This window comes from Rhipicephalus microplus, unplaced genomic scaffold (assembly GCF_043290135.1).
Source record: "Rhipicephalus microplus isolate Deutch F79 unplaced genomic scaffold, USDA_Rmic scaffold_21, whole genome shotgun sequence".
Taxonomy (NCBI): domain Eukaryota; kingdom Metazoa; phylum Arthropoda; class Arachnida; order Ixodida; family Ixodidae; genus Rhipicephalus; species Rhipicephalus microplus.
This window is the reverse complement of record NW_027464594.1, coordinates 9851650-9867460: the sequence shown is the minus strand read 5'-3', so window position 1 is coordinate 9867460 and position 15811 is coordinate 9851650. Positions and strand designations below refer to the sequence as shown.

The window sequence follows — 15811 nt, the reverse complement described above, 5'->3', positions numbered from 1 at the left end:
ATATCTCAAGATCGGCAGCGAATGAGTGAGCAGATTCTGAGGACACTAAATCACGTGAGAAGTTATTCCATAGTTCAATGATTGATGGAAAATAAGAACACTTGAATGTATTGCAACAGGGGATAAAAGACCCGATACCCTTGTGGTGGTTTGTTCTTGCTGAGCGCTGATACAGTGGTTTTAAGTACTCATGCTTGTTTATATTGATACCGTCGTGATAAAGTAGATGTAAAAATTTTAAAAGCAGCGATGTGACGCCGGATTGCCAAAATCTGAATGTCTGTCTTATTATGCAGAGTAGTTATTCTAACACCATGTGAATACTGGGAATACACAAATCGAAGCACTTTACTTTGAATTCCATCCAGTAGGTTAAGAAGATAATTTGGTGTGGGATTCAGACTATACTGCTGTATTCAAGGATTGGCCACACAAGGGCTTTGTAACCTGTTAGTCTGACTTTGGCTGTTGCTAGAGCAAGTTTTCTGCGAAGGTAACCCAACTATCTGTATGCTTTTGTGCATGCCTAGTTGATGTGATCGTTCCATTTTAATGTGTTTGTGATGGTAACGCCCAAGTATTTTACTGAAGCGGCCTCAGCTACGTGTAGTCCCATTAGTTGATAAACAAACTTCAAGGGTACACTCTTTCAAGTAATATGCAAATACAAAGTTTTTACTACAGTTATTTCCATTCCCCACTCGTGACACCATCTCAAAATATTAGTGACGGAGGTATTTAGCCAGATTTGGCTATCTATCGTTAGTACTTGGCATAAATGACGCAGTCATCCACAAAGAGTCTCACTGTTACCTCAGGTTTAACGTAATAGTGCATGTTAACGAAAATCAAAAATAGAATGGGGCCTAGCACAGACCCCTGGGAACTCCTGAGTGAACGTCTTAACTTTCCAGATTGAGCATCATTCATTTCAACGTACTGAGTGCGGTTTGAAAGATAGGTGTCTATCCATTGTACTATACTCGTTTCAATCTCGATAGCCTTCAGTTTGTAAATTAGTTTATGATGGGGTACCTTATCGAATGCTGTATAGAAGTCTATAAATATTGCATCACATTGAGGTCTCGAGTTACTTACGGTAGCAAAATCATGCGCAATTTTTAGATCTTGAGTTATGGTAGAAAGGCCTTTACCAAATCCGTGTTGTTGGGAGTAAAGCAGGTTGTTGTCTTCTATGTAGGTGCTGATCGCCTTGTTGATAATATGCTTCATCATTTTACAACGAGAACTAGTCAGTGAAGATGGGCCTGTAGTTGTTCACAAGTGGCCTGTTGCCCCCTTTATGAATAGGAAGGATCTTGGCAAGAAGCCAGTTTATCGGCGAAGTGGCTGTTTGAAGCCATGCTACAAAAATTGCATCTATGAAAGAGTTCAGTTGTTCTGCGTAGCGCCGAAGAAAAGCATTTGGAAGATTGTCAGGGCCTTCAGATTTTTTAACGTCAATCTGTAGCAATAAGTTAAGTATTCCATCTTGGGTTATGACCAGGTCCGGAATTGATAACGCAGAATCCGGTGCCGATTCATTCTCTGCAAGCTCACGAGTATGTGTAAAAACGGATTGGAGGTACCCGGTAAATGTGTTAGGGATAGTGTGAGCTTCATCTGTGATAGTCCCGTTTATATTGATCTGAGTCGCGTGGTCCTCGGGCTTGGATAGATAGCGCCAGAACTTTTGCAGATTCTGGGTCATGAAATTTGTAAGTGTCGTTGAAAACATCTCTTGAGTTCCTAATAGATGCCCTTAGCTCAATGGAAAGGCGGCGAATATCATCATAATTATGGTTTTTCTTTCGCATCCCTTGCAGCCTTCTTTTTCAGGTGGATCTTATTGGGCGTAATCCATGGGTTTCTCCGTTTTGTACGTTTGAGTCGTGTGTGAACGAATGTGTCCTTACAATATTTTATTATGTCTTTTAGTTTTAGCCATATAATATTCACTGTACAGTGATTTTCAATGGAAAAGCATTCTAACACTACTTCAAGGTAGTCAATAATCCTAACATCAGCATCTCTATTGTAGTTTTTAACAGCTACGCATGTTTTCGAAATTGGTAGGCTATTACCAATAGTGACTGCTAGTAAAATAAGTTTGTAATGAGATATGCCATCTTCTAGCTTGACGTCGGCTGTTAGAGGATTAGAAACAAAGGAAAGATCTAGCATTGAGAATGTCTGCCCCTGAATGTGTGTTGAATCTCTGACAAGCTGAGATAATGAAAAACTAAATGCTAAATTCAAAAGCAGCTCAGAACTATGTCTCTACTACCAAATGTAAACGTATTCCAGTAAATAGGGGGTAAATTAAGATCGCTGGTAAGAATGAGCTTAGTTCGAATATTAAACTTATCGTGGAGGAAATCGTCAATTCTTGTGATGTATTCGTCGGACGCGTTTTAAGTTTCTCTAAATACCACCTATAAGCATCGATGACTCATACGTATGCAGTGCACCACAAACCTTCGTGATCTGAAATTCCTTGCTCTTTGCGAAAAGATAGGCCCTTGCGTACTGCCATTGCAACCTCGCCCTTGCGGCTATCTCGGTCGGCACGCAAAAAAGAATAAGAAGGTGTAACTATCTCTGAATCGTAAACATCGCCATGTGGCCACGTTTCAGTTATTACTGACATGTCAGTAGAGTGAATCAGCAAAGTTTTTTGAAGTTTCGCAGCTTTATTCATAATGCTCCTTGCATTAAAGCTTATCTGGTCTTCCTGGTGTTGTCAAAACACATGGCGTTCAAAGGTAGCCGGCATTTTTGATCATCATTTCATACGTACAGTTGGTCGTTCACTTTAAGTTTATCATAAACAAATGTTACTTTATTGCCCCTCTCACTCTCTGCTTTGGAGGACTGCCAAAGTTTACTGCATACGTCACGAACTGAGGCCGAAAAGTCTTCCAATATAGATATTGAACTATTTTTAAACTTCTTGCAGTTACGCAGAATGGTGATTTTTTCTATGAAGTTGTGAAACCTTATAATCACAGGCCTTGTGCTGTCTGCCTGTTTTTTCCTCTTGCAATGTACACGCTAGACCGATCTTGTTTCCACTCAGAGTTTGTCCTTGAACACACCTTTGACTATCACTTGTTCTAGATCTCTTTTATTTTCATTAGTTTTTTCTTCCAAACGATAAATGAGAATGTTATTCCTGCAGCTTCTGTTCTCCATGTCGTCTAGTTTTTTTGCTCAGATTCATGATGTCTTCGCTCATTGTGGTGACATTCTGTTCACACTGCTCTACTTTTTTATGGTACTGCTTTAGTGATGCTAGTGTACCTTCTTTCTTTATCAGCTTGGATTGTACTTCTTGCCACCCTTCTTATAATGATCGTTGCGAACTTTGTTTCTGTAACCCCTTTTAGAATCTCGTTTAGCGTGTCAGGGCCTGAATTTTTTTCAATATTACCGCTAAGCAACAACAGTGCACGAGAAATTTTAAGATTCACCAATGCAACACAAAATACACTCGGGGCTCGGCAGCACTACAAAGCAAAGAACGTCACTTTTGTGACACTTAGACAAAACCAGTCTTTTCTAACCTGTATGAAAAGAAGAAAGAGGTTTTTCATAGCGGTCCTGACGGTGCCACAGAGTCCACTGAATGGAGCACGTGATGGACGGGGCCTTTTGTACGCCTGGCTTGATGTCACTGCTGTCACTGGTTGGCCGATGGGGCGGTGTGGTGTGACAGTCCTAAGAGCTAGATTCACGGGCAGGAAGATTGCCGCCGCCAGCCTAGATAACAGCACAGTGGTGTGCTGCTCGTGATGATGCGGGACTGTCATCATTCCAGAGTCATGGCGCTGAAGTCTTGTAATCCAGTCGTAGTTAGCTGTATCCCCCGTTAGTCCAAGCAGTGTCTGTACGAAAAGAAGAAAGTGTTTTTTTATGGCGTTTCTGACGGTGCCACTGTGCCGGTAATGACTCAAAAAATTCCGATGTGTGCAAAGGAGCCATTGCTGGTGTTGCCAGAGTTTGGAACGAGCTGTCGAAATTTCCGGATCCTGTTGACAGGTCAATGGTCGACAAGTCTGTGAGGGCAAGGGATGATGTCGCGACCTCGGGGGAGCTCGAAAACGACTACATTGCCGACATCGTACCGGGCACATGTGAAAGCGGGCATAATGACCAAAGCAATGACAATCCTTTGCCCACGTCCTCGGAGGCGATTGCTGCTCTTGCACTGGTCTAGAGCTTCTGCGCGAATGTGGAAAGTTTCGGCCTCGCCTGCTCCGACTCTTTAGACCATGTTGAGAAATGCGTGCTGTTACAGATAAAAAAAAAAAGGAGGACTCCTTCATACACAACTAAGCTAGCTTCATCAATAAAGTGCTTTTATGAATGATATGTGAATTTATGACGTCCAAATTTTTAGCAGGTTTATATAGAATTATGTCCTATATCAAACTGATAGGCATTTTTTTTTTTTTGAGTTTGATATATCTGGGTGTGACTGTATTAGGTTTATTTTTGTTTTTTTTTTAGACACACATTAACAAGGTTCTGCTCTAGCAAGTTCAATGTGTTATAACAAAGAAGTGATTTCAAGATAGACTACAGCTATCGTTTGGGAATAAGATGAGGGTTTCACGAGCAGAGCATTTCTTCATTGACTTCTTCTGCTCGATTTACCACCTCCTGCGTTTTGGATCATATGCAGAGGTTTCTGTGCTTTTTCACCCAATTCCTAGTCCCCTCTACCGAGAGCGAGACAACGTCTTCTGGAATGGGATGTCATCTCCGGGCAGGATCTGCCCGAACAGCACTGCTGCCGGAGTCGTGCACCGCCATGTTAACAACGAGCCGTGCCTGATCCGCAAAGACATCCTGCAGAGCATTTACTCGGGGTCCGGCAACATGAGCAACTACTCCCCGTCCACTCCACCACGGCACTACGGCACGACCATGGTGTCCACACCACCCTCTGGGTTTCCCATCCTCACGTCATCGCCATTGCCGGCAGTGGGTTGCAGCGACCCTCACGCACGCGTCTCTGAGACCTTCTTGGAGGTCCTGCTCGAGTTCTGGCTGGGCCGGCAGCAGGTGGCCACAGCCGTGTTCAGCAGGACTCCGGCGGGTGCTGCGTCGCCTTACGGAAGTCCGGGTGCTGCACCCACTTCCGTGTCGTTTCACCACACCTTCAGCACGACTGAGGTGAGTTCAGTCAGCGCTAAGGAGCTCGGATGTGTGCCGAATAGTAGGTAACGAAGAAAGCTTCAAGAAGGACAGGACTATTGACCAGTGTCTGAGACAAGTATTGCAGATAAGAGGCGAAATATATGTGAATATGATTCTGTAGTTTAATAGAAATCTCAGCACAGTTGAACCCCTTTGTAAGGGACTTGCACTAGTCAGCGATTCTTGCCTCTTAAGAGCAGGGTACCATGGTCTCATTTTCTGACGAACCCCTATATTTGTGCAAGTACACTCGTGTCTTTCATTCCATTTGTGTCTTCATTGTGTTTTACAAAGGGGTTCATCCGTACTAACAACAAAAGTATCAGTGTTGGTTAACAAAGACTCGCTGTATTTCACATACAGTAAAACCACAATGCAAGTAACATCAGTGTAATGAAATCCACAATACAGAGTGCACCAGAGGTTGATCACTGAAATTTAGAAGGGGGACAGTTTAGCATTTTACGTTTTTTTTTGCTTGTGTGGCCTAATCAACATGATAAATGTTGTAACTTGAGGAGTACCGAACTAGTTGTCACGAAGTCAATGAGAAGTTCTTAGTCATTTTTAAATGACTTCTATATTAGCTGTTTTCACCAAATGTACTCGAATTTAATAACTTGAGCTCCGAGGGAATCAGAAATTTGTTGGATTTAACCAGAGTTGTCCCTTTGATTAGCAATATGGTGCACAGTTCTGTGGAAGGCGCTGTGTAGCACATTCGTATGTGCTACGTTTCACGTGAAATGATGGTTGTGTGAAATGAAAAATGCGGGGCTCATGTTTTCTTTTTTTTACCATTCTGTTGTCTTGGCAGGATTGTGCTGTACCCAGCCAGCTTCACATGCTCATAGTGCGAATGATGGTCAAGCACCTGCACCAGTTCCGGTACAGTGAATGGCGGAACGCCAGCAGCAGTGCTGCCTACCCATGCAACATTCAGACCCCTATGGATGACATCAAGCTGTGAGTTCTTTACCATCCACATACTACCATAACTTGATATAATGAACCCGAATACAGTGAAATTTGGTATAACGAACTTCAGGGGGCCACGGCAATTTGTTCGTTATTTTGAAAGGTCATTATAGTGAAAGCCCTAAAATTAACCATAAGTACTTATTTTCAGCCGACCAAACCGACTTAACTTTACAACGGTGGGTCCTTGAACTTGTTTTTCACGAGAAAAAACAAACGCACTAGTGAATACAAAAAAATGCACGTTTACTTTAAAGACATCTGTTTTTTTTTTTTTTATGCGTGCAGCACAAACTGCAGCGTGAAGGCCTCCAGCTTATTCACATTCCTGTGGTGCGATTCGGTTCTTTGGTCACAGTAGCCTGCTTTTTGCCTTCAAGTCGCCGAAGAATATCCACTTTCTCGCTTAACGAAAACTGCTTCCACTTCTTCGTCGCAAGCAGAGATGAACTCATTTGTAGTAGCACCGCAGCGCGAATGCGGACTTGGTTTGCGGACGCGATAAGTAATCACCGAAAAGAGATGAACACGACTGACAAACAAGGCCTCCTAAAGCACATGTATGAGTGACAAAGAAAGAAAGGCCCGAAGCGTGGCGGCTGTCATTGCCTTTTTCGAAGAAGAAAAAAAGCGCTAAAAAAGAAAATTTCTCGTGTTTTGTTTTCTGCTCTCTAGCTGTCTCGGGTTTTCTGCGCCCATGCTTCCTGCTCCGCAACTTCCAATCTGCCCCGCTGACCTTGCCCTCTCGTGTTGCCCTCGCCTCTGTGCTTGTAAACCTGCAGCGTCTGCGTTTCAATAAAAAAAAAGAAAAAGTCGCCCTTTCGTTTTTTTCTCACTGCACCATCGCGCGTCTTCCGAGAAGCAAGGCGTCCGTTTGCTTTGTCGTCTGCTTGCATACCGCTCCGGTGGTCGCAACAGATTTCAGAACATGACTTCATAGTACTGAGGCGTTGTTTATATAATGTGGAGCTAAATTAACGCTCGTTATTCTGAAAAGTTTGGTATTCCGAGGTACGTAGCAGTGAAATAATTTTACATTGAAACTATTAGGAGTCGGCATGGGATTTTTTCAAAAGTTCTTTAATAGAAGTATGTTAACGTTGGGTTCGTTCTACGAAGATTTCACTGTATAAGAAAATATCGGTTTTAACAAAGTAAATGAAGAATACTCTTGCAATAAAGTGCTAGGAATATAAATTTATAATGAATTTTCACAATTAACAAACAAATTTTGTGTAAGATGCAACTTCGTTATAGTGAGGTTTGAGTGTATGTGAAAACCAGGCACATCTCACCGCAACAAGATTTGCAAAGATTACAAAAGCAGTCGTAGCACAATTTTCTAGAATAGAGATGTTATAGGAAAAAAAAATTGTAGAAAGTGAGTTAGTGGTTCGTTAAAAAAGAAAGCTTAGTTTCAGAACTTCTCAACATTGATGTTTGGCAGCCAGCCAATGCAGCCTTTGCGTTCTGTCACGTTTCTCACCTAGGTTCTTTCAATATGCACTGCTAAAATGTAACGGCAGATTGTGCCAGAGCATCCATTTCAGAAGATGCCAGTAAAAGTAGGTTTATGCTTTATGGCAGTATCTTTGCTGTCCGACAGGGTAAAATGAACGCAGGCACGTTGGGTCATTGCATCATTGACCGGGTTTTTGCTCAGAATTAGGCACAGCTTTGCCTCAGTAATCACCGAGGGTATTTGTACAACAATCACAAGCCAGCATTGTGTGCAGTTCATATTAACTGAACGGGAAAAACATGAAATGCACTCATGTGGTTGTACTATTGGTGCTCACTTAGCTGTGAGAACAATGGAGACCTTGACGATCTTGAAGGGGACGCAAACTGAGCGAAGCAACGATATTGCATTCTACTCTTGAATGTAAAGCTCAAGCGTCTTCCATGTTTTTGTTTAATGTGGAGCTCTTGGTTGCATTAAAGGGACCTTTGGGAATGGGACCTTTGGGAATTGAAGGAACCTAAAGGGAATGTCACGCCGACAGGTTGCGCGCAGTCTTGCAGGTCATCACACAGTGCGCCCGGCAGCACGTACATCGTCTGGCAACAGAGACAAAGATCGCGGAGTGGTTCATATCTGCCCCGACAGGGGCTGCCACCCCATCGGCCGACCTTACTTCCACATACTCAACAGCCCACGACAGCCAGTCAGATCAGCAGCCACGGTGACGTCAAGTGGCCAGAGCATGTCGCTCTGTGAATGGGCGGTTGAAAACCTGTTTGACCAAGTCGCAGCGATTCGCAGCTTTAAAGCGTTGTAATAAATTACACAGTTTACACAAAGAGGTCAAATCGGTCTCTATGTGACTCTTCGAACTTTGTCTACCAGCCCAATGTGTTTTTACAAAATCGCTAGAATCGTTTCAGGTTCTCTTTAATGTTTGCTTGTGTTAGCTTCAAAACACTTCCCTCAAACATTACTAACTTGCATTGTGCTACCGGATTTTCATAAAGGTGGCGATGCGGGCTTGTTTCAACTCATACAAGTAGGTATTTCCATGTGCCTTGGCAATGCTATAGCCGTTTTTTTTTAATGACATGGTGGACTCTTGTTTACCTTGCCTTGCTTTCACTGAGAACTAGAAAAAAGCCTCCTAGAGCCTAAATACAGTGGAACCATGGTTATACGACTATCAGGGCATCACTTGAAACTTATATCGTTTGAGTTTTGTGTAATAGAAAAATTGAGAACGTAGGCAATGACACTCGAGTCCTTACCAAGAGATGGGTACTGCTTACCTGAAAAAAATCTCTGTAGCACATACCTAGACCTCTTCAAGGAAGGTAGAGGTACCGTATTTACTCGATTCTACCGCGCCCTCGATTGTAACGCGCACCCGATGTCCACCGCGAAAAAAAAAAAAAAAAAAACGTAAGACATCGATTGCAACGCGCACCCATTTTTCTCGCTGGCCTGCACGATCACACTACTCGAAAAAAAAAAAACGACTTTTTTCGGGAGCGTCTTCCATTTAAATATGAGGTACGGGCGAAGCTTGTGCCCATCTGACGTGTAACAGAGCATTGCCGTCACTGTAGTTTTACCGTGGACCGATGTCAGCACGCGAACTTGCTTCGCCCCCTTCTTCTCGACGGTTGTGGTGCCAGGCATGTTGAAGTAAAGAGGAGTCTGATCGGCATTCCCAATTTGCCCAAGCATGTAGCCGTTGTTGCGCCGCAAGTTTAGAACGAACCTCTGAAAACTGTGAAGCTTTTTATCGTACTCCTCCGCAAAACTTTTCGCATATGCATGTACCCCTTCGGAGGGAAAAGCCTTTCCTCTTCATAAAGTTAGTTAGCCAGCACCTGCTCGCTTTAAACTGGCTCCGCATTAGATCTTTTCCAAGACCAATTGCATAGCCCGCCCTTGGAGCAGTTCTGTCGTCACGGGCCGCTGTGCCGCTCGCTGCTCAAGCACATACTCGCCAAGCCGCTCTTTAATTTGCGGAAACCGACCCTGCTGTGGTCCACTGAAGCCTTTGCGTGAAGCTTTGCTGTCGGCAATCTTCTGCTTTTGTTTCCGCCGGTCCCGCACGCACGTTTCGGGAACTCCGAACGACCGCGATGCGGCCCGATTTCCGTCCGTTTCTGCACACGCGATGACTTTTCTTTTAAAAGCGGCACCGTGGTGCACTCGAGTTTTTGGAGTCGGCCCTTCCACGCCGTCGATGCTAATGCACTACTAGATAAACTCCTCAGCACACGTACGAAGTGCCGCACATGGGAAACACATAGGCAGAAATGGCCGACGCGCCATGCCGACGCACATAGGGGGCGGCCATTTTGAATTTGCCGATGGCAATAGATTGACCGTAATTTTTTTGTTCGTACTCGATTCTAACGCGCATGCGATTTATGAACTGGCTTAACCGGAAAAAAGGTGCGCGTTAGATTCGAGTAATTACGGTAAGTGTTTCGAGAAATGACAGGCAAGCATTTTTTCGGAAAAGGCACGAGTGAGTCTCTGACCTCTCCTTAAAAAAATCAAATATAATGCGCATCTTTTTTCCAACAACACAATTCCAGCAATTCCCCGCTTTTGAAGGAAAAACCGGAACTATTGGGCAAAAGCCTACGATCATTCAGATAGGGTGTCATCACCATTACAGTGTGGAGATGGAATGCATGTTGTTGTGACTTCGCACGGGATGATTTCATATGCAATTGAGACTAGCGCATGTCTTGTTTGTCACAAACGAAGCGCAGTTTCATGTCAATAGAATGTTATTTAAGGCGAGGGGCAACTTGGAAAAACAAAGTTTCTTTAATGTGTTGCCTGGGGCAATGGAAGTTTTACTGTTAACATAGGCTTTAATGCTCACGTCAAATATGCAACCAAGTTATAGTAAGTTGCACTTTTTCATTTGCAACCGTGACAATGTGTAAAATATAGCTCTGTTTGGACACCTCTTGTGGCACTTACCGTATTTACTCGATTCTACCGCGCCCTCGATCGTAACGCGCACCCGATTTCGATCGCCAAAAAAAAAAAATTGTAAGACATCGATTACAACGCGCACCCATTTTTCTCGCTGGCCCGCACGATCACACCACTCGAAAAAAACGACTCCTTTCGGAAGCGTCTTCCATTTAAATATGAGGTACGGGCGAAGCTTGTGCCCATCTGACGTATAACAGAGCATTTCCGTCACTGTATTGTGAACCGATGTCAGCACGCGAACTTGCTTCGCCCCCTTCTTCTCGACGATTGTGGTGTCAGGCATGTCGAAGTAAAGAGGCGTCTGATCGGCATTCCAGATTTGTCCAAGCAGGTAGCCGTTGTTGCGCCACAAGTTTAGGACGAACCTCTGAAAACTGTGAAGCTTCTCATCGTACTCCTCCCCAAAACTTTTCGCATATGCATGTTCCCCTTCGGAGGGAAAAGCCTTTCCTCTTCATAAAGTTAGTTAGCCAGCACCTGCTCGCTTTAAACTGGCTCCGCATTAGACCTTTTTCTAAGACTAATTGCATAGCATGCACTTGGAGCAGTTCTGTCGACACGGGCCGCTGTGCCGCTTGCTGCCCAAGCGCATACTCGCCGAGCAGCTCTTTAATTTGCGGAAACCGAACTTGCTGTGGTCCACTGAAGCCTTTGCGTGAAGCTTTGCTGTCGACAACCTTCTGCTTTTGTTTCCGCCGGTCCCGTACGCACGTTTTGGGAACTCCGAACGACCGCGATGCGGCCCGATTTCCGTCCGTTTCTGCACACGCGATGACTTCCCTTTTAAAAGCGGCATCGTGGTGCACTCGAGTTTTTGGAGTCGGCCCTTCCAAACCGTCGATGCTAATGCACTACTAGATAAACTCCTCAGCACACGTACGAAGTGCCGCACATGGGAAACACATAGGCAGAAATGGCCAACGCGCCATGCCGACGCACGTAGGGGGTGGCCATTTTGGAATTGCCGATGGCAATAGATTGACCGTAATTTTTTTTTTCGTACTCGATTCTAACGCGCATGCGATTTATGAACTCGCTTAACCAGAAAAAAGGTGCGCGTTAGATTCGAGTAATTGCAGTAACTGTGTTTGTATATTATCATCAAAACTGTTTCAGGGTCCTTCTAAATACGAGCTTTCAAGGCTTATCACTCCTCCACTGCCATGGAGCCACCTTTATAGGGGGTATACATGGACTAACATTCATTTATTCATTCATTCATTCATTCATTCATTCATTCATTCATTTTGAATACTTAGAACTTTCTAAAAACTTTAGTTGGAATCTAGGCGAATTCGAAATTCGCTCACGCCTATTAAATACGAGGAAGGAAGTCGCCCTTTCTGTCAGTGTGATTTGAATCCAGAACCGTCGAATTAACAAGCAGGCGAAAAGGAGTGTTCCACACTCGCCATCATGGCAACAGATGGCGCTGACTGATGCTCTCTTATTTACCATATTTACTTGCATACTTCAAGCGCTCGCATAATAAATGTACCCCCAACTTCAGTCATCAAAATCGTTTTTTTTGTCTCCCACATAATATACGCACCCTCTACATTCGTCCTTTGCAGCCCCACTAACTGTCAGCTGGCGCCTCCTTGTCCGTTGGATATTTCGTTTTTTAATATTATGCCGACCCCTTTGTCCATTTCGGCGCCTTCCCTCCTCACTTCCCTTCGCCCGCTGCCGCGTGCCATATTGTTCTGCTTGCTTTATGCGCACGGCGCATGCCCTGTCTTTTCTTATTTACCGGGCGCTGCAGCGGGGCTCACGAATGTTGCGAGTGTAGAGACATTGCAGCTGATAAGCATGCAGCTTATCATTATTATTAAAATTACTCCGAATTATAGCGCCTATACTTTCCTTGACATTATTTTGCGTGCTGTCATTAGTATCCTGTCTCCTATTATAGCTGAATCAGTAGAAACTGTGTTTTCCATGCTTTACATGGCATATTTGCTTGTAGGTTTCAATAGCTGTGTATCCTAACGAAACGAGCCCTTTGAACGATTGGCTCTTTTTTCATTCTTGCATGATCAGTTGGTTTAATGGTGCTTGCTCAGCATTGTTTTATGGTGTTTCGGCACAACTACATACCTTCCAAGTCTTCTGGATTGGCCGGGAGACTCCCGAATTTTGACCAATTTTTTCCTTTTGTACGGCTTTCATGAAAATCTCCCGGAAATTGAAATTTCTGTGCGTGATTTGGCCGCATTGACAGAAAAGCAGCTCAATCCACTCCAGGATTTTCGAACCTACTCCATTTTATTATAAATGAGTATAAGAGGCGTTCATGTAAATGTACAATATGATGTTCAGTGATGCGATACTGTGGCAGATACAAATTCTTGAAGTTCGCCAGCCAAATTTTTCTAATGTTCATTGGGCATCAATCCGGATGTTCCGAACACATTACCTAATCGCGGCGAGTGATACGAAATTTAGTACAAAATTTGTCGAACAAAGGCCCAGAGCAGCGTGCTCAGAGCTTCGAAAGTACGCGTGCGACCGGCGCACGCGCTGTCTTCTAGAGTGCGTGTGATTGTCGTTGCCACAACCACTGCGGACGAAGTCGCGGTTGCTCTTGACACGATCATGTATAACGACGGCGTAACTGAAAGAACCCCGAAAGTGTGCGCTCAACCAGTCAAAGGAATGCTGCTTTCCACAAACTATGCGGACAAAACTGTGGCAGATGGTATCGTAGATGGCATGAAATGACTTAGTTTTGAAGGCGCGTGCGCAGCTAAGTGCTTGGGGATTGTAAAATGAACTCTTGTTTGTCGCAACCGCCGCGCACAAAACCGCGGTCACAGTGGCGCGATAACGATCTGCGAGCTCCAAGGGCACGCAGCAAGAGGTTAAAGGCAATAAATACGTAAGAAATGAAAAAGCTACAGTTATGCCGCAAGGGTGAAGCAATAAATGCTACAGCAACAACTTGGAACAACTTGGAACGAAAACGATACTCGTAGGACAATAGTATTGTAACTAACAACCTTTACCGCTCGACACCTAACGGGCTGTTTAAACAAAAACGATGCACGATATGTAATCACAGGTACAGATAAGTACAAACTAACAAGTGTCCCAGTTGTTATACCTCGCTGTGTATGAAAAGCACGCTGTTTTCGCAAAAGTGGCCTGTGCAGAGACCAATGTGGCATTTGCAGGGTCGGCAACTAACGGTTTTGTTTCAGTGAAAGCCGAAGGCACACTATTCTCTCACCAAAGGATAAGCGCTCGCGCGCAGGCATCCATCCATGGGGCAAAGTACATGTGAGAGATAAGCATGCTTCGGCGCATCGCGACGAGCTCGGTGCCGAGCGCGGGCGGCTTTTTTTCTTTGAGTGTTCATATATATAGATACGTATACATATACTGTGAAAGATGGTGACGGTGGCGACCTAAAAAAGAAAAACAAAAAAAACAGCTCAGACTATTCATATAATTGCTGTCGCAATAAAAAGGGGCTAGACGTGTTTTGGCGTTCCTGTTCAAAAAAATAAGAATGCAGTAGTAAGCAAAGCTTTGACCCGCTCTTTTGCAGCAGCCAGCTGCGCCGTCCCGTTCGTTCACGTGTGTCCCAGGAAGACACACGCGAGTTGTTTCGACTGAAATAGATTCTGCTGGTTGTGTTGATCCTTCGAGGCTTTCACTTTAGTGAAAAACTGTACCCTCGTGTGTTTGGCCACTCGTAGCCACTATAAGACCGCAACGCTGATGTTGGCGCTTGCGATTGAGACCTCCCTCCCACTCCCTTTTGTTTTTCGCAATGTCTTTTTTTTTTTGCTTGTTTGTATGTCCTTGTTTTTTTTGTGCCCCCCCCCCCCCCCCCTCTTTGCGGAAATTTCCCGGATTCAGAATCCTTGAACTTGGCAGATATGAACCACTTGTCTTGCTAGCGAGATGCTTGCTTTGAACCCATAGGTTGCATTGTTTTTCTTCAGAGAGATCAGTTACGCAATCAGACAATTATTGGCTTGAACTGAGCAAAATGTCTATCTAGTGTGGTAATTAGTCACCTAAGGGAACAGGGTGAGCTTATACCCGCCATGAATTTTATGTAAAGTTTATTTATCTTTTTTGCCATAACCATAAGAGCTATAGTAATTGTTTTACTATCATTGCGATCATGAGGCATTCCTGTTTTTACTGAAGCAGATTTAGCACTGGAAATTGTAGTACTAATTTTTTCGTAAATTTTTTTTACCTCAGGCACCTAGTTATCACTTGATAATAGACTATTAGATGACCTATTGCAGAACAGCACTTTCTCACACAGCAATAATTCTGCATCAGCATATTTCCTTGTACATTATCTAAATACTGGCTGAAAACTATTATTCTAGGTACTGCGGTTGCTGAGAAAAAGAAGCATAAGTACAAAAAAGAATGTTTTGAGATAATTGCATATAAAGTTGAAAATATGCATTATTTCAAAAGAACAATGAAGTAACAGTAAATTGACAGACCCATTCAATAGGCAGCAGCCAGATACTCATCGCCATTATTATTTTTTCTTTTTGTGTTGAAAAATCTTGCCTGGCGCATTTCATTTGTCGCCTGCTCTGCAGCTGTGTCAGCGCTGTACTGTTGACGCAGGTCAAGGGTGCATAGGCCCTGCACTGTGTAGTGCCCTGGCTGAATTCCAGAATAGTTCAGCACATTCACATGGGCTACATGGCGATGATTATAAGTGAACAAAGCATCAAGAGAGCATATTTACTAGGGTGCGCACAAGTACTTGAAATCCTTAAACCCTTGACATTGAAAAATTCGTTTTCCAGGCCTTGAAAGTCCTCGATTTTCATTTGAGTCTTTGAAAACCCTTGAATATTGGGGATTTTCAGAGGGTCCAAGTGTACGACTCGCCATTCACTTTAGTTGAGTGTAGTGCGGGGCAAACATTATTGCTTATCACGTCCCGCGACACCGTGATTGTCAAGTCAGACACTGTCAAACCGCCCGTATGAGATGGAGGCATGCACGCACTCGCAGCGCCATTTTCTTTTATTTGGCTGTAGCTCCGGTTGGCGAGAAGCCATTAGCTGATGGCCACAATGAGGCTACAGAATTTTCAGCTTTGGAAAAAAAGTTGCCCGAATGCGCTTATTGCTGCAGACTTTACAAGTGCTTAAAAGGTTTTCTTCTGGCTTTGCT

At 43.9% G+C, this 15811-nt stretch overlaps 1 protein-coding gene across 1 annotated transcript in view; it reads left to right on the top strand.

Moving 5' to 3' along the window:
• The window catches only part of LOC142785342 (sphingomyelin phosphodiesterase 4-like), a 141950-nt gene that overhangs the window by 84239 nt on the left and 41900 nt on the right, over positions 1-15811 (top strand). Inside the window, exons 7-8 of the mRNA XM_075883823.1 lie at positions 4719-5181; positions 6023-6171. Coding sequence (XP_075739938.1) covers positions 4719-5181; positions 6023-6171 — 612 coding nt within the window. The remainder of the gene's footprint in view (positions 1-4718; positions 5182-6022; positions 6172-15811) is intronic.